This window comes from Pagrus major, chromosome 6 (assembly GCF_040436345.1).
Source record: "Pagrus major chromosome 6, Pma_NU_1.0".
In the NCBI taxonomy this organism is placed as follows: Eukaryota; Metazoa; Chordata; class Actinopteri; order Spariformes; family Sparidae; genus Pagrus; species Pagrus major.
In genome coordinates, this window is record NC_133220.1 from 27,819,428 (window position 1) to 27,845,045 (window position 25,618).

The window sequence follows — 25,618 nt, forward strand, 5'->3', positions numbered from 1 at the left end:
GATAGTCGCTTCTCTTCACAGCACCCTGAGGAAAAAGAGAAGGGAGGAGGGACAGAGACACAGACTCAGACTTGCACTCTGTAATCTTGGTTGAAAGCCTAACACCACAGTACACAAGCATGTGGGCACAAGCAAGTGTGTGGGAACTAAGCAGCAGGCGGATCTGAGCGCCACATATGGAAAGGTCCTGTCGCAGGAAGTATTACTGACCCTTTTTCCGCCTGTTGTCTGAGCAATCATAACTGAGTCTGAGGGGTAAGTGTAAACTGCTGGTTGGCAACAATGTGACCTATGCAGCTCCAGGTGGCCAAACAATTATTTACACACAGCACAGAGTCATTTTTCCATGAGCCATGTGAGTTTGTGAAGTCTGAGCTTTGTGTGTGCTTGCACAGCCCAAAGCCACTGGCATTCTTCACACGCAAAAATCAATGATCATAGGATATCAGTGTGACTGCTGTTAATGCAGTCACCACACTGTGCTCCTGCGTTGTGTAGCAATGGCTCCTAAATGTCTGCACATCTGAAGGAGCTGAGAAGGACTGATGTTGCTGTGTATTACAAAATCATAAAACTTTCTTCACAGTGGGTTTGGTGACAGTTATCACAAATCATGAATTATACGTGTACTCAAGGAGCTACTTCAAGGGGGTTAAATAACGGTGGAAAAACACTAAACAAGCTTCGTAATGTATTTTGATTGAATTAGCTAGTTGTAGCTAGCGTAAATGATCATAATACGGTTTGCTTTGATTGTTACTTACTTACTAATTACTTGACTTAATTGTTCTTGTTTTGACGAGCCATACCGTTGTACATTCATCGTTTTGTCGCACCCGAGCTCTCACAGAAGAAGCAAATTCCCTGTTAGCCAGCAAATTAACTCTAGTGTGTAACTAGTTAACTTTAAGCTAGCGACAATCAACTTAGCTAGCGGTTAGTTAACTTGATAAGCGTTAAGATAACGTTGCAGACACACTCGGTGACCTAGACATGTGAAATGAACCTTAACACTGAGGGTACGTGGTGGTAATAACGCCTTACTTAGCTGCTCTTTTCTTTCTCAGGGGGGAAAATATGAGAATGTTTCACTGTAGGCTAATGTGTGATATATACTGATGTGGTGGCTAACATGTAGCGTCAGTTCTTCACAAAGCCAAAGCCCCTTAACGGTCATTTCAACCGTACCAATGTGGCCGCAAAAGGCTTGACAGAGAAGAAATATTTAACATTTCCGTGGTGCAAAAACTTCGGACGGACAACAAACTCGCTATCACTAGTGGTCTAACGGATATGAAGATGAGTTTGTGTGAGAGGCAGTTCACCTGAATGCACAGCTTGCTGTCCTCCACACTGTAGCGAAGATGTTGCCGGTGGTCGCCATAACACCGGAAACCTTATACCGGTGTGTAATATGTAGCTGCAGGCACAAGATGGCGCCGTGTACCACTCTTTTTCTTTAGATTACACTCACCGCCAGACACTGTGGGTATCCTGGACACTTTTCTAAGGATCATTTTAACTTTTAAATTATAACGTTTACAACACTTTCATATATTTTTATCCAAATGTGATGTTTGCAAAACACCTATGTAGTGTATGTTTCACATATAAAATGTTTGTCAATATTAATAAAATTATACCAATCAGATCTCCTCTTTCATAAAAACATAGATTGGACAACAATATGAAATTGTTCAGAAAATGAGATTTATTTGAAGAGTTTTGTGCATTGATAAGATAATGTAGAATTTTTTGTGTGAATGCAATGAAACTCCTGACTTCCTCTGTGATTCCACACAAGTTAAATTAAGAATGACCATAATTTTCACCACCCAAATAAATGTTTATTAATGTACATATGTATATGGTTTAAAATCCAATCATAGGACTTTAATCACAAACTACTCACGGGTCTGTGATTTGTAAAGAGTTAAGAACAATACATACATTTTTCTGTACAATATTTTTATATATTTCTTATTCAATTCTGTAACGCATTAAGAAATAAACAAGGGTGAATTTGTATAGTGCAAATAACCTTCACCATCTCCTACAGTTATACTGTCTATACAATACTATGTGAAAGGTTTAGTCATGAGAAGTAATGTCTAAAGTTGGTACTAAATCCCAAAGATTTCAAATGGACACCCAAATCACGACCGTGGCTATCCTTCATACTGCTTCAACGTTTGTTATGCAAAACCCCAACTCCCCCACTTAAATATATTATGTAAAAATCATTTAAAATAACATAACAGATAAAGATAAATGAATTTTCTTTTGACACAGTGATTGAACTCCGATTCTTTGCCCTATATTTCCTTGTGAATGCATGTGTGCCCAAGATGATCAAATGATTGGTTTGTGAATGTCCTAGAAGTAACAGTGTAATAAAAAACTGTTTATTTCTGGTTCTGCAGCAGTTCATCTATCTGGGTTTTGTACATGTTCTTCACATCTTCGAGATCCAGTCTCAGCTCCTCGGCCTCTTCAGCCTTTTCTCCATACATCTGCAGGATGGTGTTGTGCCTCTGCTCCAGATCCTGAAATGCACAGGCACACCAATTAGAGGAACCTCTGCAAACATAGGAACTTTCTGAAAAAAACTTTTCAATGAACATCCTCTACTTCCTTAAATAGCCCTTACCTTGAGTTGAACTTTCAACTTGGGGATCTCCTTCACCTTCTCCTCCATATCATCGTTTTGATTGGTGAGTCGGACCAGCTCTTCTGCCATCACTGAACGACTCCTCTCGAGGCTGGAGATCTCGAGCTGCAACAGCAAGAGGAACAAAGCAGAGCAGGAGATGATTCATTTTTTCTGATAAAATGTTAATTTGGCTTTGGAGACATGCTGTTTTTTTCAAGACATTATTTCTTTCATCATATGATTTATATGATATAAGATTGTAGATTTGACCAGCCTTCTGTCTGTACACAAGTAGGGCTGACATATATAAGAAAGTAGTTTTATGTGGGTTTGTTCTGAATTTCTACCTGCAGCTGTGCTATCTCTCCTTCTCTGAGTTTGAGCTGAGACTGGAGATTCTCTATGATGTTGGAGCCTCCAGACAGCCTGGCGGCCTCGTACAGGTTGGTCCCGCTCATCGACACAGACATGGTCATGGTGCTGAGTGAATGGTCTAAAGAGTCATCCTGTGGACAAAGAAAACTCAAGTCAAGTAACACATATCCATGCACGTACCAGCTAATTTCATCTTTAGATTTAAATATTTTCTTGAGTGTGTACCTGGGAAAGAATAGAAGTGTGCAGACCAGCATTATCTGCCCCACTGATGGAGCTGGAGCGAGACAGGGAGGGTGTGGAGGAGGCTGGGGGCTCGCCTACAGAGTAGGTCATGGCCTTCCGCTCCTGAGAGGAAAAGATTTCACAACTATTAGGGAACACACACATTTAAAACATCTGAACTGTCTGAATTAAGACATTTTGATTAAACCAAACAGACTAAATATATAAAACTTGGTGTTAATAATCTCTAAATCCTCCCAAACCTTCTCCTTGAGTGCCTCTTGTGCTAAGTAGCACTTCTTCTTCTCCTGCTCCACCTTCATCTTCTCCATCTCTAATTGATTGGTCAGCAGCAGCTGGAGATAAAAGCAAATGGATGCACATGAGGAAGCTGTTTCGTAGAAGATAAAAACAATAGGAAAGAGCATTATTGTACCTTTTCTTTCTTTGCATCCTCTAGCATCCGGTTGTGTTCTCCTCGCAGATTTTCCAGCTCAACGTGCTCCCTACATTGAGAGAACAAGCGTTAAGTCTTTACAATGAACATCATCAAACACTAAAGATGAGTGAAATCAGAATCAGAAATACTTTATTAAATTAAATACTCCTCTGACATGCTAATAATTAAATGAAATACATACATACATATATATACTGTATATATATATATATATATATATATATATATATTATGAAGGCTCAAGAGGCATGTTATTGCATTATTGAGATGTATTTTCTTCTCTTGTGTTTCAAATTGTAGGCACAGTACACCATACATTATTTACACCTTTCAGCATGACCTAAAAACATTCCGAGCCAGCCAGGAGTCGAACCTAGAATCTTCTGATCCGTAGTCAGACGCGTTATCCATTGCGCCACTGGCCCGTTGACAGCACTGAGCCTTCTCACAAAAGATCAAACCATCCCACAAAAGGCCATGTGCACATGCATGACTGCCTCTGTTGGGGGTTAAGGGGGACTCCCCTGGCCTCTGCTTCAACACCGCAAATGCATTTGTTGACACCCTCTCCAGGAAGCATTAGCATTACAAGGGAGGATGTGGTTACAAACTCTCCTGTTTTATCTTACCCAGAAAATCTACGCCACTAATTTTCACTCACACACACGTATGTGTATATAAAGTTAGATATTTAGGGTGAAAATCTAGGCAGAAGGAGGAAATTGAATGTAGCATACAATTAACAAAGTTGTCTACTAATGTTTTAAAGTAAGGCTTTTCAAAACACTAAAAAATATAAACAACTGTAGACAAAACAAAAAAATGCTATTTAGGAAAAATGCATTGCTGTCTGCTATAGAGTAATTATTGATGTTCATCTCTTCTGTACTGCAACACACTTTGTGAATGGTCTAGTGGTTAGAGTACAATTTAGTAGCATGACATGACTTTTATTTGCCAAAGAAATTAAAAGTCATGTCATACTTCAAATAAAACTAACTCACCCCACACGAGTTAGTCACAAAGGATATATAATTGAGAACAGACAGTGAAGGTGGTGATGATGACAGCTGGTTATACTGATATAAAGTTGTAATTTGTTACCTGTTGCTCTCATCCTCCAGTTTCTCTTTCTTGTTCTTCTCAGCCTCCAGCTGTGCCAGCAGTCGAGCCTTCTCCTGGCGGACCAGGGAATTCTGGGACTCCAGAGAGGCCAACTGGGACCTGATAGAGAGCAGTTCTTCTGTCGCTGACCGTTCCTTCTCCACAGCAACCGCCAGCTGTGTCTGAGCGTCCGCTGATGAAAGATTAAAAGGAGAACAGATGTAAAGATTTTTATGATCACTTTGCCCAATTCTAAATTTATGTGATTGTTTTAAACATCCAGTTAAACTCCTGCCTCTTACCTAGCCTATCAGAGATGTTCTTCTCCAGTTTTTCCCAGGATGCCGTCTGTCCACCCAACGAAGCCTGTAGGTTCTCAATCTGTCGCAGTAAGGGCCGTGTTGCCGAGGTAACACTCTGACTGAGTTCCTGGTTCCTTGTCTCTGCCTCCTGAAGCCTCTGTGGAAGATGACAACAAAAAAATGGCATGCATTAAATAAATCTCATCCCCAATCCCAAGATTATTTCTGCCTCTAGTCAAACCAGCATATTATGTTACCTGCTGCAGCTCACTAATCTCCTCCCTCAAATAATCTTCTTTCCTCGCTTGCTGTTGCTCAGCCCTCTGTAGAGCCAGTCTCAGGTCAGCAACCTGTACACAACATTAGAAAGGGTTCAATTGAATTAATTCATTCAACCTTTACTTACATCTCGAAGGATCATTGAGGGCACACACTCATTTTCAAGACTACACTTAAAACAGAGAATACACAGATTTAAACAAAGTTTAAGCATTTACATTCAAGAGCGGAGTAGTCTGTAATCAACACTTTGAGTTCACTTTTACGTACAATTGTGTTAACTTTTAATGCATATTGTAAGATGGTTTACATGTGTGCAGTACAAAACTGTAAGTCGTTTGCACACAGGACTTCAAGCATTAGCCAGTCACTTGAGCAGTGGGAGTAGTGTAATATGGAAGATGTATGGTGGTATGCATGTTACCACCAAGGGCTCTGTAAACAATTAGAAACCAACACATATCGTGTCTCACTGTTAGAGATGCCGGCTGAAACATATCATACAAGATATATGTTAAACCTGGCAGTTATTAAATTAATGTCTAGTGTAGAAAATTAAGGGTGGAGCAATGAATCAGAAATTGGCTGTGTGTGTTAAATTAAATAAATGACCGTGTCACTTACTGACTCTATCTGGCTCATGTAGCATTTCCAACAAAACTTTTAAGAATATGCTGTAAACATTCACTACACGGCTATTCCTGGTCGTATCCCATGGATCGTGATGTGAATATAAGCAGGTGCTTAAACCCAGTAGGACCAATGAAATTTCAGCGCTTCACTTACAAGTATAGCAAACAAATTGTTCCATGGTGCATGTCTGAGCCTGTGTTACCTGATCAGCCAGGGCCTCCTGTTGAAGCCTGGCCTCCTCCTGGGCCTTTTCAAGAGCCAGGCTCAGCTGCTCCTTGGCCTGTGTGTCCCTGCTAAGAGCTGCTTCTTCAGCCTCACTGGCTCTGCTGGCGTTCACCTTGTGAAGTTCTCCCAGCTCCCTGACAACAGATATGTAGAAGTAGAGCATCAACATCATGACCCTATTACAGTGCTGTTCCTATTTGTAAAAACAGTGATGTATTTGTTGTTGTTTGGATTTGTACTTAAGCACAATGGATCTAAAATGAAACAATGACGACAAAACAATGAAAGGTATTTACATATTTGTTTTTTTTAAGTATTTTATTATGTTCGTTTGTACTTTTGTCCCTTAAAACTGGTGGACTATGTATAGAATCGCTGTTTACCCAATGTAGATGTGAACACCCGCAAATTACCTCACTTTGATTGCATCACTTCAAATCCAATTAGCTGGTGTATTACACAATAAATATGCCACTTTTTAAACACTTGGTCTGCGCCATATGCTCTGTCAACTATTAATTAATATGATGAAATGAAAGTTAAGTACAATACAAAACAAAGTCTGGCTTGGGAGATTGTGACATCTAAAGTAAGTGCACTGGTCGGGAGAATTCGTTAGCAGGGTGTGTCAGTGTTTACTTGTAAGAGTTGTCTAGAGCAGCCTGCAGGCTCCTGTTCTTCTCCTGCAGCTCCTCAGAGTCAGTCTGCAGCCTGCTCAGCTCCTTCTCCTGCCGTTCCACCACGGTGTTCAGCTTCTTGATGTTCTCCCTGTGCTGTTTCTCCACCTCCTCCTTCCCATCTAGAACCTAAACACATAAAACATGGACAGAACTGTTGCCATGATCTTACTTTACATAGTGGTTTCAGTTCATTATAACACTATAATCATGAAAAGTAACAAAGGAAGGGGAAGGATCATGTTTCAATAGATTTATGATTGAAGATAAGGAGATAACAGTCATGACTTGCGGTAAAACAATAACAACGGCACGCATACACAACATTTAAAGGCCCTGTATTATATAGCTTCCCTGAACAATATACAGTATGACACAGCAAGAGAACATGGCGTTTCATCATGTTTGTTTAAGAGATGTTTTTAAGACACTGTGTTTGTTTTTGTGACCAACTTTTAACTTTAATACATTGGTATTATACACTATGGACTTTGAAATGACTTATCCTACTCCACCCAACTTCACTTTAAACCTGTAAATCTACCATAATCCTTTAGAAAACTAGCACTAGCAGCAAAAATATTCTTCTTAGGTCTGTATTTGTGTGTCAAATTGCAAACGCTTGTTTTCATATACTTAACTGTCATGAGTATGGTTAAAATGGTTGATTCATTTCAGAAGGTGGCAACTTTACACGGTGGGAAGAACAGTTTTTGGATTACGTCAAAATTTTAAATGAAGTCCCATCTAGTGACATTACATCCTGCCTTTTCTAATGAAAAGCCGAAACCATGTCAAACAACGGACCAATAAACTGACTTCAAAGTCATTTTATTGCATCTCCTAACAAAGCCAAACCCTGACTGGTTAACCTCACGTCCTCTAATTTTATCCTCCTGAGGAGAGACTTGAGAACTCAAATGTTGCCGACTGAAACAATCTAATTTCAGTTTGAATATGTTGACTTGAGTCAGCCCTAAATTGCCTGTAAGACAGAATGAGCTGTTAACTTAAGATCTAACCCCTCAAACCAATGTTTAAGTCTCCACTACAAATTGCTTATCATACTAAGAAAATTAACAAACTGAATTTAAAATTAAACACGAAACTTAGGTCCAACAACACTAAAAATATCAAACTAAGTCGAAAACTTAAACTTAGAGAATAGTTCCTACTACCCAGATTCTCCAGATCGAAGAACCTCTCATAAGGTAGTCAATTAAAAATAGCAGGGTAAAAATTTACTGTTGTTAGATTGACATTCTGAACGATGTATGTAGTACAATCTGACCTGCTGCAACTGCCTGAGCTCCTCGTCCTGCTCCTTGATTTTCTTCTGTAGCTTGGTGATCTTGGTGTCGCTCTCCTTCTCCTTCACACGCAGTTTCTTGATGATGTTGCTGTGTTGCAGCTGCTGCTTGGACAGCTTTTCACCTATAAGTGGTAGGAATAAACACCTACTCAGACAACTTAAAGATACAAACAGATGCTGAGACAATACCCAGTACATCTGAGAAATATTTCGGTAATATGGTACAAAGTCACGGGCTGTTTGAAATATGCACACTCTACTCCATCAAGACTGATGAATGGATGATTTCTTGAGCCCTAATAAATCCTTTGCTATCACTTTGAAAAATATGGTGGTGACACTTTTTCATCCATTAATTGCATTAGTCAAAACATTACTTTTCAATATTTTAAAGGATCTCCAGCTTACATTTAGTGCCTTTTTCTCAATTTCAATCAGTTTGCAAATCTGCAGATTTTCTTAGTTGTCATGACATGTATATATCCTGTGGGTAAATGACCTGTCTTATAATGATTTTTTAGGAGCAACCACCCAAACTCATGCTAACTCTTCATTGAACATCTCATGTGCTACTTTTTGCAAAGTTGCACATGAGATGTTCAAAAGCAGCTGTAGTTATACTTGAGACCTAGTCTAACAACTGGCTCCATGTTAAACATGTTCTTGATCGTACAGCCTTTTTAGAGGTGACTTTTGTGGGTTGTTAGAGGTGGAGAACAATTGTCTTCTACCTCAACTAGTCTTACCTTCTTCCAGCAGGCCTCGGATCTGCTCTTCCTTCTCTCTGATGATCTCCAATGTATCACTGGAGTTAAGTCTAGTAGAAAGCTCTTCTCGCAAACCCTTTATTTCCTGTGGCAAAGAAAAATGTTGTCTTTGACTCACACACTTTGGACATGTCACACATTACTATCAAAGCAGATAAATGGTTAGTTGTAATATAAATAAATGCCTAACAGTATAAGTAGAGACTCAGATCATAAACATGCGAGTTACCTTCTTGGCTATGTCTCTTTCTTTGCAGGCAAGCTGAGCCTTCCTCTCTGCATCTGCTATGCGCTGGGTGAACTCATCCTTTAGGGACTGAACAGTGGAGCTCTCCTCCTTCAGGCTTACCACTTCACTGGAGGATGAACAGACTCATTACTGTGAGAGCTCATTGTCAAAATCTATACAGCCTCAAGGCCGAGACAGCTCAAGTAGGTTATTTTAAGCATTCACCAAACAGAGTCCAGCCAATCAGTATTCCTATATTGGAGTTAGAAAATTACACAAATACACACAGGTATTTAAAAGGCTGGGCTTTGGCTGAGCACCATATACCATATACTCACTCTTTGAGATTGTCACACTCCTCCTCCAGCCTGGCCTTGTCTTTGCTGACTGTTAGCAGCTGAGACTCTCTCTTCTCAAGGCGGCCTGACAGCTCATCAATGACCTACAACGAGCCCACAACATTTAAGTGTTAACAAGACCAGTTGCACAAAAAAGCCTAAAAATAAGCAGGAGTGTTTACATATACTGGTTTCCTCCCTCATATAACATTAGTAGAACACATTCTGGGAGTTATGGGGGAAATACTGATACTTGACAAAACTTTTTGAATGAAATTTCTAGTATTGGCAGATATTTTAAAATACACTAATGTCCAATGGTCTTCAAAAGCATATCTGCTATGCTTTTGAAGGGACTAATGCTATTAGACAAGAAGAACACAAATGGTTTCTCTCGACTACAACCTTGGAAGGATTTACATGACAATATGAAAATATGACGTGACAGTCTCACAAAGCTATCTAGTTCAATTTTGCCTCCCAAGGAAGGTTATGCAAAGTACTAAGTTTATTTAACCGTATTTGTTTTTCCTTTTTAAATGTATAAATGTTACTTTGTGATTTCTGCAGAGCTATAAAAGTTATTTTTCCATCACTTACTTGCTCAGAGGAGTGTAAGACTTTTGCATGGCACTACATTCACAACTAATTCATAACAAGTATCCCTCATATTTGTTTAGTGGCAAGTGTTGTGGCAACGATGTTCAGTAAATGCTGGAGGAAGGGTGTTTTGAAGTTGAACACCAAACTCAATATGTACATAAACAAATCTTTACATTTGATACTACCAGCTCCATAGCAATAAGGGCTGCACAGTTAATCTAAATATTATCGAAATCGCAATGTGGGAAAAGTGCAATATCCAAATCACAGAAGCTACAATATCTTCTGTAAAGGTAAATTATATATAGTGCTGCAGAGATGCCCTTGCCTACAAATCTTGTTCTCCAGATGTAAGAAAACAAGTTTGGTACATAACCCAACAAATGTCACATCATCATCATCATTTTAATAGTTTTTTCACTAAAAATTACAATTGTGATGCAAAAATGATCATTCCCAGTAACTGTGAATCATATCGCAATATCTGTCAAAATAATCTCAATGTGATGTTTTTACAATATCATGCAGCCCTAATAGAAATATAATTGCTACCTTTTGAAGCTCCAAAATCTGAACTGTTGAGAAACCTTTCATCTCTTCTGTGATTGGTGGAGTGATCTGTTCTTCAGCTTTGGACGTGGGATCACACAGTGTGATGTTAGCCTCAGAACCCTGTTCCTGCTCTGACAACTCTTCAGGCTGCTCACTATTAACAGGCGTTGCACTCCGTCCACTCTCCTCCATCTCATCCATCGACTGCTCCCTCATTGTTTCAGTAAAGCCCTCTTCCTCTTCCTCTTCCTCTTCCTCTTCCTCCTCCTCTTCCTCCTCCTCTCCAACATTCCCCACCACTCCATCTTCCTGCTTCTGACACACTGATGACACTGTTAAAGGAGCAGGGCCTGCAGTGACAGATGCTAGTGTCCGACTGCCGGGGATCTCATCATCTGAGTTAACCTCGCTGACACTCCGGCTGTCCAGTGACTGCACACTGAATGAATCTATGCGCTCAAATGCGTCTGAGGAGGAGCCGCAGCTCTCTGTGAGTTTAGAATAGTCCTCCAGACGTGGGAAATCTCCACAGGTGGAGGCTGTGAGGAGCTGGAAGGAGCCCTGCATCAGGTGAAGGCCAGCCTTGCCCTCCCCTGTTTCTTGTCTGGAGCTAGCTGAGCTCTCACTTAAAACAGACTCATGGTCCAGCACTTCAATGTCACTGGTGGTGGAGGTTCCTGAGGAGAAAGCGCTGACTGGAGGAGAGGGGGTATCATTTTGACGGTCCTCTACCTTTGAGTCTTTATGCTCTGTGAGTGCTTCCTTAGAGGACGGGGAGGGTGAAGGATCAGAAGGGGTGGAGATCTTGGGTTCAGTGACGGCAGAACGTTCAGAGGAATCTGTAGTATCCTGCTCAGCCTGGTTCTCAGATGGAATCTGTGACTCCTCTGTTTTTGCGTCCACAGAATCTGTGGAACCAACATCTGGTTTTACAATGCTTATTTTGCTGTCAGAGTTACTAGGAAGATCACTGGAAGGAGAATCGACAGGAGAAACTGCCTCCAGGAGGACAGTGTCTGCATAAGGTGCTGCCGGTGAGGACTCCAGCTCAGCTGGCTGGCTCTCGGCAACCGTCTGACTCTCATGACTTGTATCAGCAGGTGCTGACTTCAGAGTCTCCACTTCATTTTGGACCACGTCCTCATTGTTTATCTTTTCCTTCTCCTGAGGCCGCCTTTGAGACTTAGCAGGGGGCACAGACACTACCTGGGATTTGGTGACACCTTGTACGTCTCCAGGTGGCAGAAAGGCACTGAAAAAGTTTTCGGATTCATCCACAACTGTGCGGGTGACAGGAGTAGTAATGGCCTCAGAGGAAGGAGGAGGAGTGGTGGTCTTTTCTTCAGGTGGTGCTTCCCACTGTGTCAAACCCCAACCTCCACTTAATGACAGCTTTCCAGGTAAGGTGACATCTGGGAGAGAAGGAATAGAACAAACTGTAGCAGTTATCCGACGTTTGCATATGACAACATTAGCTAACTGTTCAGTACGTGACATTACTCACCATCATAGGGCATTACAACTGTGTCACTCCATTGGTCCTCATCTTTGATGTCCAGAACTCGGTCGATTGACTTCTGAGCTGATGTTAAAGCTTGTTTAGCGAAGCTGGACAGATGAGATGCGTTGAACCAACTCATTTTGTATATTATGCTAGCTAGCTATCATCAAGTTCATAGACTGTTGTGCGGATGTTAAAGGGAATTCGGCGTTACCACACAAAGCTCAGTTACTTTGACTGTCCATGCATGTTTAGTTATCAACGAAACAACACCCCGCAATGTCAAATATCCTTCTGTCCAGGAGAGCTTTCTGGACGGCTAGCGACCGCTTAGCTAGTTAGCAAAGCATAACGTTAGTGTACACAGACAGCATCCAGATACAGTTACAGCTCAACCTGGCTAGCACTAAAAAAAATCACATAATTTCGGCTGAGTCAGTCATGTAGACATACAGGCATATCTAATACCGTATCTACAACTCTACAACCATCAAAGCAAACGCGTTTCCATGGTTAATCCAAGCTGTTTGAGGCTCCTTTGCTCGGCCGTCATCGTTTGTTTTGGTCGCTCTCAACTTGTAGCCCGACTAGCATTAGCCCGTTCGCTACTTCCTTTCCACGTAGCACTATGACGTCATGATCCGGTCTGACTGTGCTGCTGTGCTGCCAGTCCAGTCAGCAGAGGGAGGACCTCCAAAATACACAAACCTGCACTTTTAATCCTTTAAGTATTTAACGTCCTAATTATAAGAGTATGGATTTATATGGAATTGCAATAATTATATACCATTAGCCACATGATGTTTGAGCACACTGATACCTTCATTTAATTAAAGGGTTTTACAGGTCTTGGGGAAAACTTGTTAAAAAAAAAAGTAGTATGAAGCCTTTTGTGGCTTCAGAGGAAGCAGTATGTTATCTAATAAATATAAAATAAAATATATAACAATAATATTATATCTGATATTGCCTCCAGTGATGTCACTCAGTGCCATGTTGCATTTTGGGTAATGTAGGCAGCAGGTTTTGAAAAGGAAGCATGTGTGGAATAAAAAAGGCAATATCTTTGGTTCTGCTGTATTAATTTTGATCTTTTCTTCTGAGACTGTCCTTAATGAGTCTTATAGGAGTACACGTTAGACGAATGGACTGCATCTCAAAACTGGTATCAGCCTTACCCACAATGCAACTCAGACCATCAGTAGACTTTCAAATTACATCCAGCTTCCTCTGGTGCCACAAAAAGCTTTACATTACTTTCTTCACATATGCAGTAGAACTCCCCAAGACCCGTAAACACACCTTAATGTGTTTTAAAGTTACCCTAAAGGCCCTGTTGTCTGTATACAGACAGCCTCTAAAGCAAAGTGAGTTTTACTCAACAAGGCCTCTCAATCCCAGGTTCTAGACTTGTGAGTAAATATTATTTTGCTTGAACATATTGCATGAAGGTACATTGAGAAAAAAAGAAACTTTGTAAGAAAAAAATGTTTTATTCCAGTTCACTCATCATTATCAGTGTCTGCTGATCACCACTTTAGTGGTTAATGCAACTAAAAAACTGTCGGAATAAATAAATATTCAAAATATTCAAAACCGCAACAAGTACAGAATAATCTTTTCCAAAGTAACAAATGCTTGTCTTTTTTTGCACAGAGCACACTTAAGGTTGTAGTGCAGATAACACATTAATGCAGAAATCTTTCATGTTAGCAGACAATGTATCACCAAAACATGACAGGTTTTGAACTATGATTTGGCTTTTCAGTGCAAAACATTAACTTTCGTCAGAAAGTACATTAAAACAATGAAATTTACACTGCGACTAAATACACTGTAAACCGTTCTAGTTTGTAGGCCATTTTAAATATTCTGTATCTGCATCAATTCAGGGTTGGCCAAGAAACAAGAATGACATCGACTGGTTGTGGGAGTGCTTGAGTTCATCCTATGAGGTAAAGCAGAGTCTGAACAACATGGTCTGGGGTGTGGTGACATCAGCTACAGCCAGCTCTTGCCCGTCAGCCAGCCCCAGCTCTGGAAAAAACGCATTAATAACATAAGTGAGTCAGTATATTCGCTGTGTAGACATTGCCATTTCTAGGAGACATATTCAGATGATAAAGCATCTCACCCTTCAGCGTTTTTGACAGATTTGGCCGCGTCCTCTGCTCAATTGATGCAACAGACTGTAAAACAAAATACCAAGTAAACCTCAGTTCAAACCAAAACTTGCACACTTACACAATGTCGCAGTTTTATAGGGACACGCCTCAGACTTGCATTACTAAGAGACTGAACTGCAAACACAAAAAACGTGGGAAACCAGAGGTTGATTACCTGTAAATATAATGTTTTGTTCTTTCCTTCTACTGTTGCTGTTATAGCCGGTGATTTCATTTGTCTGAAAAATACATTATAGTTGGTTGTTAAAGTCGATGCGTAATGCACTACTAAAAATCAAACATTTATTAATATATAACCATAAGCAGAACTTGAGTAGGATGGCAGAGTGTAGTAATTAACCATATATCATAGTAAACCTACAGAGAGGCACTCTCAGTCAGGTAGTCCAACACCTCCTGGAGTTTGGAAGATGGAGAAAGGTGCAAGTCCAGAGGTACTTGGCTGCAGGCTGAACAGTTTTCCTGCATCACAAGTGAATAAAAACAAATTTAACAAAAAAGGCAATTTTATCACTGTAGCAAACAAACTGATGGATGAAATTTAGGGACAAACCTTCCGTTCTGCTTCAAAAGTGTAGGTGTACAGGCCTTCAACGTCATTAAAGACCATGTAGTTATTAAGAGGTATGAAGGCACTGCAGATGCAAAAGATAATATCATGAGAAAGGCCTGTGTTGTTTAGATAGAGCTTCACTTTGAGCATATGGCTGCCAAGCACACAGACTCACCTTGATGCTATTTTGAAGACCTCGGTTGCGCAAGCAGCTGGGTCAATAAATCAGAAAAAAAACTGTTGATGTCCAGGAACACATTACTGTTTACATAAAGTCAATATACTCAGTACTGTTTGGAAATGGTTAACACTTATATTGCAGGGCATGCAATCTCTCATAAAAAACATGGACCTGATGGTACACTTATTTAGTCTTAGCCACTCACCAGCTATGACAGCATTCGTAGACGCTACGGCTGGAATTATCCTCTTAACAACACCTGCAACATTTACAGAGGATCCAAAAAATAAATGTTTAATGCTTACTTCTAAAATTAGACAATCAAAGAAATAAAAGCTATAAAAGTCTGCTGATCAGAAAGAACATCAATAAGATATGCTTGCAGTGCTGTTTTACCATCTGTCTTACACAAAGAGAAAGTGTTTCACAGACTCTGGCTTAGTAACAAGCTTCTATCATCATGATCCAGACAGTAACAGCTTGCTGCGTTTTATGTACTTTGGCTCATCTCCCAGCAGAGCTGCGAGAAAAGTAGCTGCATTCTGGCGTTGACAGATAGATGTGCTGTGTGTGCTCACCCTGGGTTAGTCTGTATGTGACTCCTGTTATGTTGAACTCTGCTGCCCTCTCCAGAGATCTCTGGTACACCCACTGGATGTGCTCTGGGTCATCTCCATCCAGGACAACACCATCTAATCCACACACACAAGGGCTTAAGTTTACTTGTAAAGGTCTTATAAATCAGTCTGCAGAGATTATTGAGCCTCAAGTCACACAAAGACCATTCTACAGAAACAATAGTAACTGCAGTGTGATTTCATACCTCCAAAGGGTTTCTCCTTGGGCCACAGCAGCATCCGGACATACTCAATGCAATGTTCCGGCAAACGAGGCATGGAGGCGATTGTGCACATGGGGAAGTTGACCTACAGAAACAGTTGTATTTTAGCAACAACAAACTGACCAGATACTCTTACTGTAAAACCACAAAGTAATGGTTGCAGGAATTATTTTATAAAATTTAAAAATGCAATCTCACCTGAGGAGGATAAAGCTCAAGGGTACAGTCGATGCAGGCGGTCATACCAGGGAGAATGACTCTGGCGTTGCCTTTAAAGCCTTCGGTCCCACCATCAATCAGAGGAATGATGGAACCTGGGTCCAACACACCATCCTCATACACCAGCAAAGACAGCTGCACAGAAAGACAGAGGGAAACATGTTCCTTTTAGTACAACAATCTTGCAGCTTCACCTTTTTTTAATGCAATACACATAAAATTGAGCAAAAACAGTTGGCCATAGTACTGAGATAAAAGGACTGTGACAAAGATCGCAGTGAAGAAGAATAACTTACCAGCATACCATTCATCCACCTCCTGGCAACTACAGAGTCTAGTCCACACACAATTATATGGAACTCTACATGAAAACAGAAAAGATGAATGAATTTAAATCTAATGTCCGACAATGACACAGTTCAAGCAGTGGAGGTGTTATAAAATGCCATGATGCAAAAACCTGCTGATATGCTTTATAGAGCAGAAAAATGGAATGCAATATAATTTGAATTGAATCTGACTATATGAGGGCACAGAGTGGGAATGGAGCGCCGTAAAGAATTTTTGGCTCTTGTTAACAGCTGTTAACAGCATTTTAATTTGTGTCTTCTGGCCACAAGTAGTTCAAGTATTGTGAGTGTACCTGTTATGCGTTGCCAAAACATAATGAAGTTTATGCATAATGAAGTACATCTGAGAGTGACCGTGGACTAATGATATTATATAAAGAGCAAAGCCTTGAGAAACATCAGGCTTCTCTCTGTGTCTCTGTGTGTGTATATGAGAATTAGACAACTCCTCTGTGTGTTTATGTAAAAGTACCCAATTTGTATATCAAGTGCATGACAAATGTTGCCAGGTAAGGACTGCGATCATGGCGGGGAGGAAGAGAGTGGCCTTGCTCACACAGAGCAAGGAGGAGAAGTAAAGTACAGATAGCCTGTGTTCTGACATTCTTAATGCACCTGTTTGTGACAAGAGTGATGTTCACATAATCACGTATGAGCTGTAAAGAAAACAGTTTCTCTTCAGTCTCATGGGCATCTTTCCCGGATAGATATGGAGGCTCTTGTCTGCGAGCAATAAATGATCTTTTGGAATAAGAGACAAAGTCTGATATTGTGTTGGAGTCTTTAATTGCTCTTCAGCTCACCCTAACTAGATGCAACAGGTTTTATGTCTGCCACAACATAATCTGACTGAATTTTACTGACTGACTGAAACGTTACACCCCTTAAAAAACAGACATCAAGAAAGTTGAAAGAATAGTCCTTATGATACTTACGTCTGTAGAACGTTTCATCTAAGTCTTGAATTTTCTTAAAATGTCTGCACAAGGCATTTAGGAAAAGGTTATGTTTGGACAGAATGTTGACTGTGTACATTCACAAACTGTATGGTGTCTGTCCACATTCCTAAAATAACATGCTTCATGTTTTAATCATGCAAATTGTGGTGTGGTTACTTTAAACAACTGCATTTATATCAAGCATCTGAAATCTTGCAATAGTAGTTCAATCCAAAGGATACGGGACTACACAGCATCCAGGTATGCGGCTGTTGATGAAATCAGCTGCAACGTCTGCCTTGGGCCGACCTACATCTTTTCCCCTGTTCAACATTACACACACATTAGAAGAACACATCTCCTCGCTTCAAATATAACATTAACCGATAAAACAGGTCCAAATTCATTACAATGTTCTACTGACCTAAAGAGGAACTGTCGATTCAGGTTTGAAATGTCAATGGTGTCCATGTCAACAACATGAATGTTGCGAAAGCCAGATAAAGCCTGAGCCACAAACAAACAACAAAAACAAACAAAGTCTTGGCCATTCATTGAAGCACAAAATAGACCTTACAAATATTCTTAATAGTAGTTAATAATCATACCAGGTCTTTCAGAAGCTCACATCCCAGGCCTCCAGCACCAATGACCAGGATTTTGCAGGTATCTAACATAAACTGCAATGACTGTGAGAAGTGATAAAGATATTATACATTACAGCAATACAAGATGGCAGACGACAGATGCAACAAAAAAGCTTGCATCATTTCGCTGCTGGTAAGTGTTACCTCTGTGCTGGGTTCAAAGTCAGGATGTGTGAAGGGTCCCGATCTTTCCAGAAACTTTTTGACGTGGTTCCATCGACCCTCCCACTCACAGTTATGTCCATGTCCTCCATCAACCACCATCCTGAAAGCAACAACATACACATTCATAATCAGCAGCATATCTGACAATCTAGCTGGCAAAAATAACTGGATGGTTTGATATTATACAAGAAAAGATCATGCAACAAAACTAAAAAACAAAACAATTCAGACCTCAACTTAAACTGTGATTAACTGTCACACAGTGAAGGTGCTATTTACAATTCACAGCAGCTCATGCAAGAATCTCAGAGGTCTAAGAAACTAACTAGGATTAGTGTATTCAGATTCACTTGTGTTCTGATGTCTGCCCTGTGTCTGCGGCTGCTCTAACATGTGTAACGTCTAGTTGTTTAGCTACTCCATCAAAATAGAGTAAAACTGCATATTTCTGACAGGTGGGCGTTTCTGACCCTCTCGTCTCACTCCCTTGCCTTAACAGCCACCGGTAGCTAGGCTAGGTGAGCAGCTAGCATGTCATCAGTGAGAAGGTACAGTAAAGACCTCTAACTTTACATAGAGGTGAATGATACTACATCACTTTTACTGTACAGACGTGTAAGCTACTGACGACCAACGAGTCATTATTTCTGCCCGCAGCCTAGCTGTCAGTGTAATTCGTTGATTATCAGTATTAGGTTAGCTCCTTCAGCTAGCTAACGTTAACCTTCCTCCTGTAACCTCAAACCTTCCGCCAGTTCTACCAATTCATCACTAACTTCTCAGTCAGCTCCACTACTCTCCTTCTTTTCTTCTCCCTAAAAAGAGAGAATAAAAGAAGGTTCATTCATGCTGTGCTTTCGTAGGTTAATGAGATTTGAAAGCATCTTTCGAGCAGTTAATGACTGTTTCTTGCTTGTTTTCTTCGGCAGCTACTTACGGCTCATCCGCGTCCGCCATGTTTGGCTACTTATTTGCTTTCAAATGCCCAGGTCTGCGGTAGTAAATACAAAAACTCATCGGCGATAATATCAAAATGCCCCTTATGAACAAAGATCTACAAACTGTTTAATTTGAGAACAACAGCGCTATTGTGCCCTGCAGCTAGGGTCTGAAGAAGATTAAAAGAACGTAGCATTAGCGATGTAGTTTTAGTTGACTGGTCGTATTTCCGATAGTTTTGAACGCAGCATTGACACTACTACACTTTACAGGCTGCAACACACCACACATCCAACAGGTGGCAACATTTACACATTTGTAAGGCTCAAATGTCCTACAGTGCATCCACCACTGTGAATACTCACTGCAGATAATGTCAAACTGTGTTTCTGTCACAACTGTTAATGAGCAAAGGGTGTGTTTAGCACAGTTGTCCAAGTGTTGGCGCTTTTTCATGCAACATGAGTTTGAGCTCTCTCAAACAATGTAGGGAACTGGAGCAGTAGCTTTAACAATGGCAAAGAGAGTTAAATAATTGACTCCACTAGTAATTACTTGGTAATTGCTTTGCACTGTGTGGTACAGCCCTATAACTTTTGCAATTATCTATAAAAACCAGTTTACAGTCAAAGAGAGACAGGAAGAGAGAAATTGCCCATTTGAGTTAAATAAATCTGTTTCCAGAGTTGAAATTGGTCAAATTGTGCTGATTGGCCTGATCTGTAGCTGGATCTATAATTCAATATCTAAATTTATTTACAGCATTTCTTCTCATGCTATTATTACGTCCTTGCAACAAAAATCAGAACAAAGCAACTGTGCTGAAACAGCGTAAAAATATGTTACAGATTTATTGATTTGACTTGCTTTCATTGTGAATTGCTGCATGAGGCACTTAGCATGAATAAGACATTAAACTGAGATCCTGTTATTAAGCTTAATGACTTTAATAGTGAGGACATTTCCCTCACGTATCTGATTTACTGTGTCCACATTGTACTAATGAATCCTGGTGTTTAATCTCTCATTATAGAATGATTAATAAACCTTGGATGGACTTCTTTGCATGTTAAGAGACATGCCTGTGGGCACAGGAACATAATTAATCCATCTGTCCGCAACCCCCTGAAGGAAATGTGGTGTAGATACCTTTTGCAGAGGTCACCGAAGATCCGCCTAATGTATACACTGAAAGCCTGGCACTCAAAGCTGATATAGGATACTGTTTTGTGTGTATGCTTGTGTGTGTGAGAGGGAGAGGGAGCATGCACAGCAGGATGTAGAGGGTTTTTTTTCCTCTGACTTTCAGTGATTTGAATGGTTTGATGGAGCATCAAGATTTTTTTTTTTTTTTCTGATTTTTAATGAGATGTTCCGAATGACAGCCTCCGAAAACTGATAACTAAAAATAACTGCTGCGGCCATGTCCTTCATAGCTGACTGCCTGCCATCTCAGCCCTCCTCTCTCTCTTTTTCTATTTGTTCTGTCCTCTTTCATTTAACCTCGGCGATGCTCTTTGCGTTAAACAGCAGGGAAATGTGATGGAATTTCAACGAAAACAATGAAAGATGGAAGCCCAGAAGACACTTAAAAATTGGTCATATTATGAATGAGGACCATTGCTGTGGGAGTGTTGCTCATGGGCACTTGAGTTAATTGTGCCCTTCAGGTTGAAGCATGTCTCCTCCAATGGTTTTACCTCCAGCGTTATTTTGAAGGTCTTTAAAGCATTGAGTGATGTTGAAGGCGCACTGGATCTAAAGTAGGGCAGCCGAGGACCACAAGTCAAAACATCTTCCAGTGGTGACACATTTTTATGGATTCCATTGAAATGCCATCTGTCATTCCCCCACCTTAAGCAGGGACGTTCTGAATGTCACCACTGTGCCTTTGAGGTGACCCAGCTCTCTGCCATCCATCACAGCCAACTACAGTTAACACATCCACGCAGAGATTGAAGAGTTGAATAGAATGTTACTTGAAATACTTGATCATAGCAGCCCGTCAGTAACGTGACACTTTGCTAGGAAGAAAACCTCAAGAGGTGCTGCTGATGTTTCATGTCTCTCCTCATCCAGTTCTCCAGAAAACAGAGAAGGAAAGTTTTTTTTTCCTTCTCAGATTTCCTTTACGTGCATTGACATGGCAATCAGGGATTGTCAGCTTTACGGCCCCATACATCTTCATATCCATTTGCCATCTGATGGCTTTCCGTCAGGACGTCCAAAGTGGTGTTGATTGTGCTAATGATAATGTGTCACAGCAATATGTCCCATGTTAGGTACGGAGCGGGGCTGCCAGCCAGGAGACAAGCAGAAGCTACAGGCTGATGTTGTGTTGTGCTGTGCTGTGCTGTAGTAAGTGATTGATGACTCTCTCTGTTGTAGTGCTTTGATTAAGACTCCAGTGATTTATCGCCATTGCTCACAATGTAATTAGACTCTCTATATACACTCAACAAAACAGCGTTGTCTTGCTATATGATCCCAATATGTGTGAGTGTGTGTGTGTTTGTGCACAAACTCCTGGGTTATCTTCATATATTATTACATTATATTGTGATGGTGCTCAACTAAATGCTTCCCAAGTCTGTCTGAGTAGATTCCAAGGAAAAAAAAACACACCCCTCTGTTCACTTTTTGTGTATTAAAGCAGGAAACGCATTGCACGTGAGGTATTTTTTAAATTATATAACATGTGATGGATGTGTTTACCTTTAGCTGAAATTGCCCGGAGTGTATTCACTTCACTATTGCCAAGAAGCTCTATGAATAGATCTTATTTGCAGTGAAAATGAGCCCATGCTTTGTTTAAAGGTTCATGGCTCTGGGTTTTGGTTTTGGTCTCTTTAGTTTGACTGAAGAAGAGGAAAAAGTAGCAGATGAGGGCCAGCGTGTCAATCTAAAGTGTGTTTATTTCAAGTCAAAAACAACCACTGAAATTTGCGGAAAACCAAGCTTTTTTTTTTTTTGGGCTGGACCAGATCTTTCATGGGGTCGTTGCAATATCACCAAGGTGCTCAACAACACAATCCATCTTCCAAGCATGATCGGGTGTGCCGTCATTGCTGGTTTGCACTTTGTTCTTCCTGTTTCTGATGGGCAGAGCCCCACAGACGATTTGTGCGCGGCACTTCCTGCCTACAGGGGTGGAGGACTTCATGATCTTGCTACACATATTTTTTTCCCCCACTGATTGGTTCCTAAGAGTTATTTCTACAATGAAGGAAAAGCTGAAGAATTGGACCAGAAAGTTTTGATCACATGTTGACTTTGAAGCAACTGGTCCCAGTACACTGAGTGATATGACCCAAAGTAGTCAGGTTATTAAATGGAGTCACTGCATTGATAAGTATGTCTTATAGCTTCAAGGTTGATCCTCATCCTGCAGTTATATGTCACATGAATACATTTTTATTACTTTCTGACTATAGTTTGATTAAACTTAAAAGGTCTGGTGTGGAGGATTTGGTGAGTTTTAAGATTGCGACCAACTGAATACCCCTCGTCTCACTATCCCCTTCCAACCTTGTAGGAGAAACTACAGTGGTAACTAAAACTGCAAAAAAAATGTGAAAGGCCCTCTCTTGAGCCAGTTTTAGTTTGTCTGTGCTGGGCTACTGTAGAAACATGGCAGCACAACATGGCAGACTCCATTGAAGAGGACCCACTCCCTCTGTAGATATAAAGGCTTACAAGGTAACAAAAAATAATTCTTATTTGTGTGTAATTATACACAAATGAAAGCATAATTCTTAATATTATATTACATTTCTGCCCATAGTCCCCTCTAGCTAAATCCTACAAACTGAACCTTTAAAGGCAATATAGCTTTAAACAGATAGTTCTCACTGTCACTATAGTTCTGTATGACTCCAGCTATGACCAAAAGTAGCCAAAGCTGTTTGTTTGAAACTCTAGAAGTAACAAAAACTTACACTTTGCCACATTTTCTGTTTATATTTGAACTCATATTAGTTACAGATTACAACTGAGAATGCCCTTGCTCTTAGCAAACCTTGCAAACAATTACAGTGACAAAACTAATATCTTCCAGCAAACGTTTGTCAGGTTCTCAGGCGCGACTTGCTGTCAGGAGACGGAGAGATACACATGGATGCACGCAGGGCAAAAAGCTGAGTAAGAGAAAAACAATAAACTACAGTAAGATGCCAAAACACAGTGCCAACAAAGACTCATAAAAATACACATCTGATTTTAATTTCCATCATCTGTTGTCAAGACTGAAGTAATAATTCATTCTTTTGGGGGAAGAAGGCTCAGTTGCTTTCTTGCTGGAAGTTGGATGAGAAAATTGTTACCACTCTCGTGTCTCCATGGTAAAAAGCCTATGAAGCAACAGCCAGCAGGTAATTAGCTTAGCATAAAAGACTGGCAGTAGGGGGACACAGCTATCAACAAGAGACAATATGTGAATAAGTGAGCTTTTAGGTGTTGGTAGGCAGATATTTTTTACCTCTGAACAGACCCAGGCTACCTGTTTCCCCCTTTTTTCCAGTCTTTGTGCTAAGCTAAGCCAACCAGCTGCTGGCTCTCACCTTCATATTTAGAGTGTACACATGACATTGGCATCCTTCTAACTATAGGCAAGAAAAAATAAAATGTCAATCTTTTCCTTTAAGTTCTTGAAAGACACACCACTGGATTTGTTCTTGTAGCAGCTTGTACAGTCTGAACATCACAACAAGTGGCCCTGTTGATTACATATATTGCTCAGATGTGTCAAATGTCACAGGAAAAACAAGTGCATGGACGCATGTCTCCATTATGCTGATACGTATCAGTGGGAATATCAGCTTTGATATATGTTCCTCCTTTCAGACCTCTCATCTTTGGGAGAGGCTCGCTCTGTGTGTCTTTCAAGGACAGCAGGGGAGTTACTTGCAGGAGAGCCTTAAGACAGCGCAACGGAAATTTCCCTCTGGCTATTTCAACAGCGTTTATTCCTGCTTCCGCTTCCTATTTCCTGTCCTCCTCAGCACGCTTCCTGCTCTGCCATTCCTACTGTTCCTCCATCACTATTGTCCCCTTCTTGCTAAAAAGAGACATTGTGCATTATGGAGACAACATCCAGTCCGTCAGCAAGCACCCAAGATTTTCCTCACAGGAGTGAAAAACACCTAGTAGTGAAATGGCAAACAACAGATAAGAGAAGGTTCAGATTTTCCACCTAAGCAGGATGCCAAACCTGACAGAGAAGGTACATATCAAAATGAAAGTTCCCTTTTTCCTAAAGGTTTGGTGTAGTGAGTTTTTATTCAGTCACATCAGTTGATTAAAGCACAATGCAATACAATGCAGAAGTGCACTTGCGTCCGCAACAGGGTGAAAAGGGGAAAGCTTTCTGAGGCCCAGCCACTAGGGGGCCAATGGAGGCTCACAAGAATCAAGTTCAACCGCATTGACAACCAAATTTTGTTTTGAAACCAAATGACTCACTATTTAATTTCTTAAATTTATTGTTGCTTTAATAAAATGCAGCCTGTTTCAAAAATGAAAACCTTCTGTCCAGAAAATGCAGTCAGTTTGAGTCTGTTTTTGAGCCATTATACCTTCTCCTATCATGATGGCCCACTGGCAGATGCAGTCATACAATGCTTTGAAATAAAAAAAACTACCTTGTCGACAGTTTGCATAATAAAGCATCATATTATCAGGCTGTCATGTCATCAGAGATGTTCATTTAGGGCCAATGCTGATATGTCATTTTAAAGTCTTTATCCACCGATACAGATGACATGCCAATATTATCGCACATGCCTGGTCAAAATTACTAACTAACTAACAACTAGCTAATGTTGGATGATAATGTTAATGCAGTGAATTCCCTTGTTATGCCAGTATCTGCAAATAAAGCCGGATGTCAGAAAACAAAGGAGAAGAAAAAGACGGAGCTGGCAAGAGCTTTAGCCCCTAATTATAATGTAATTAGGTGTGTCATTAGGCAAATGTTAAACTAGGAGGCTAAAGTTACTTGCCAAGAGATAGTCAGTGAGGCAACCATCACCACCGGTGAGAAAGAGGATCATGTTGATGAAAGGGAAGACGCTCTGCATTGGTTTATGTAGGAGAAGAGAGCATATACATTCTTTGATATGAGACAAGCAGATTTTAGGAAGGGGCCCATTCACTGGACCTTTTCGTGGGGCCCAGTCATTTCTGTGGCAGGCCTGCTTGGCCAGCAGCACTTCTTCAGCTTCCCTACAGCCACATCAAGTGCCACTGTCATGTCAGCTTCGTGCAAAAATGACCTAAACCATAACCCAACTGTCCAATTATCATTCCTGTCCCTGCACATGATAGTCTGTGATTTTCCTTTCCCATCAAAATTTCAAACCTCCCA

General features: G+C 40.5%; 2 protein-coding genes and 1 non-coding gene across 7 annotated transcripts; all 3 read right to left on the reverse strand.

Annotated features, from left to right (window-relative positions):
• Window positions 1-1,688: 1,688 nt before the first annotated feature.
• On the reverse strand, window positions 1,689-12,800 carry tmf1 (TATA element modulatory factor 1). Its single transcript, XM_073468216.1, has 17 exons — window positions 12,239-12,800; window positions 10,735-12,146; window positions 9,580-9,683; window positions 9,242-9,368; window positions 8,992-9,097; window positions 8,225-8,367; window positions 6,896-7,062; window positions 6,234-6,390; window positions 5,377-5,469; window positions 5,120-5,276; window positions 4,818-5,010; window positions 3,690-3,759; window positions 3,517-3,609; window positions 3,254-3,376; window positions 3,001-3,159; window positions 2,651-2,776; window positions 1,689-2,546 (listed from the first exon to the last, which is right to left on the reverse strand). Exons 1-17 carry the CDS (start codon window positions 12,372-12,374, stop codon window positions 2,406-2,408), a joined length of 3,507 nt encoding a protein of 1,168 aa, XP_073324317.1. The 5' UTR covers window positions 12,375-12,800; the 3' UTR covers window positions 1,689-2,405.
• trnar-acg (transfer RNA arginine (anticodon ACG)) lies at window positions 4,066-4,138 on the reverse strand. The gene has a single exon. It is a non-coding gene; the product is annotated as a tRNA-Arg (tRNA).
• A 905-nt stretch (window positions 12,801-13,705) lies between the features above and the next one.
• Window positions 13,706-19,327, reverse strand: uba3 (ubiquitin-like modifier activating enzyme 3). 5 transcript variants are annotated; one of them, XM_073467405.1, is made up of 18 exons: window positions 19,253-19,311; window positions 19,092-19,130; window positions 18,295-18,415; window positions 18,112-18,192; window positions 17,928-18,010; window positions 17,746-17,826; window positions 17,501-17,544; window positions 16,512-16,576; window positions 16,195-16,350; window positions 15,979-16,081; window positions 15,734-15,847; window positions 15,361-15,414; window positions 15,150-15,186; window positions 14,975-15,056; window positions 14,783-14,883; window positions 14,576-14,639; window positions 14,370-14,424; window positions 13,706-14,272 (listed from the first exon to the last, which is right to left on the reverse strand). In XM_073467405.1, exons 1-18 carry the CDS (start codon window positions 19,270-19,272, stop codon window positions 14,184-14,186), a joined length of 1,389 nt encoding a protein of 462 aa, XP_073323506.1. In that variant the 5' UTR covers window positions 19,273-19,311; the 3' UTR covers window positions 13,706-14,183. The 5 variants fall into 5 exon arrangements, with proteins under 5 accessions (XP_073323506.1, XP_073323507.1, XP_073323505.1 ...); XM_073467406.1 differs by lacking the exon at window positions 19,092-19,130 and having other exon boundaries at window positions 19,253-19,327; XM_073467404.1 differs by lacking the exon at window positions 19,253-19,311 and having other exon boundaries at window positions 19,092-19,226.
• Window positions 19,328-25,618: the final 6,291 nt, after the last annotated feature.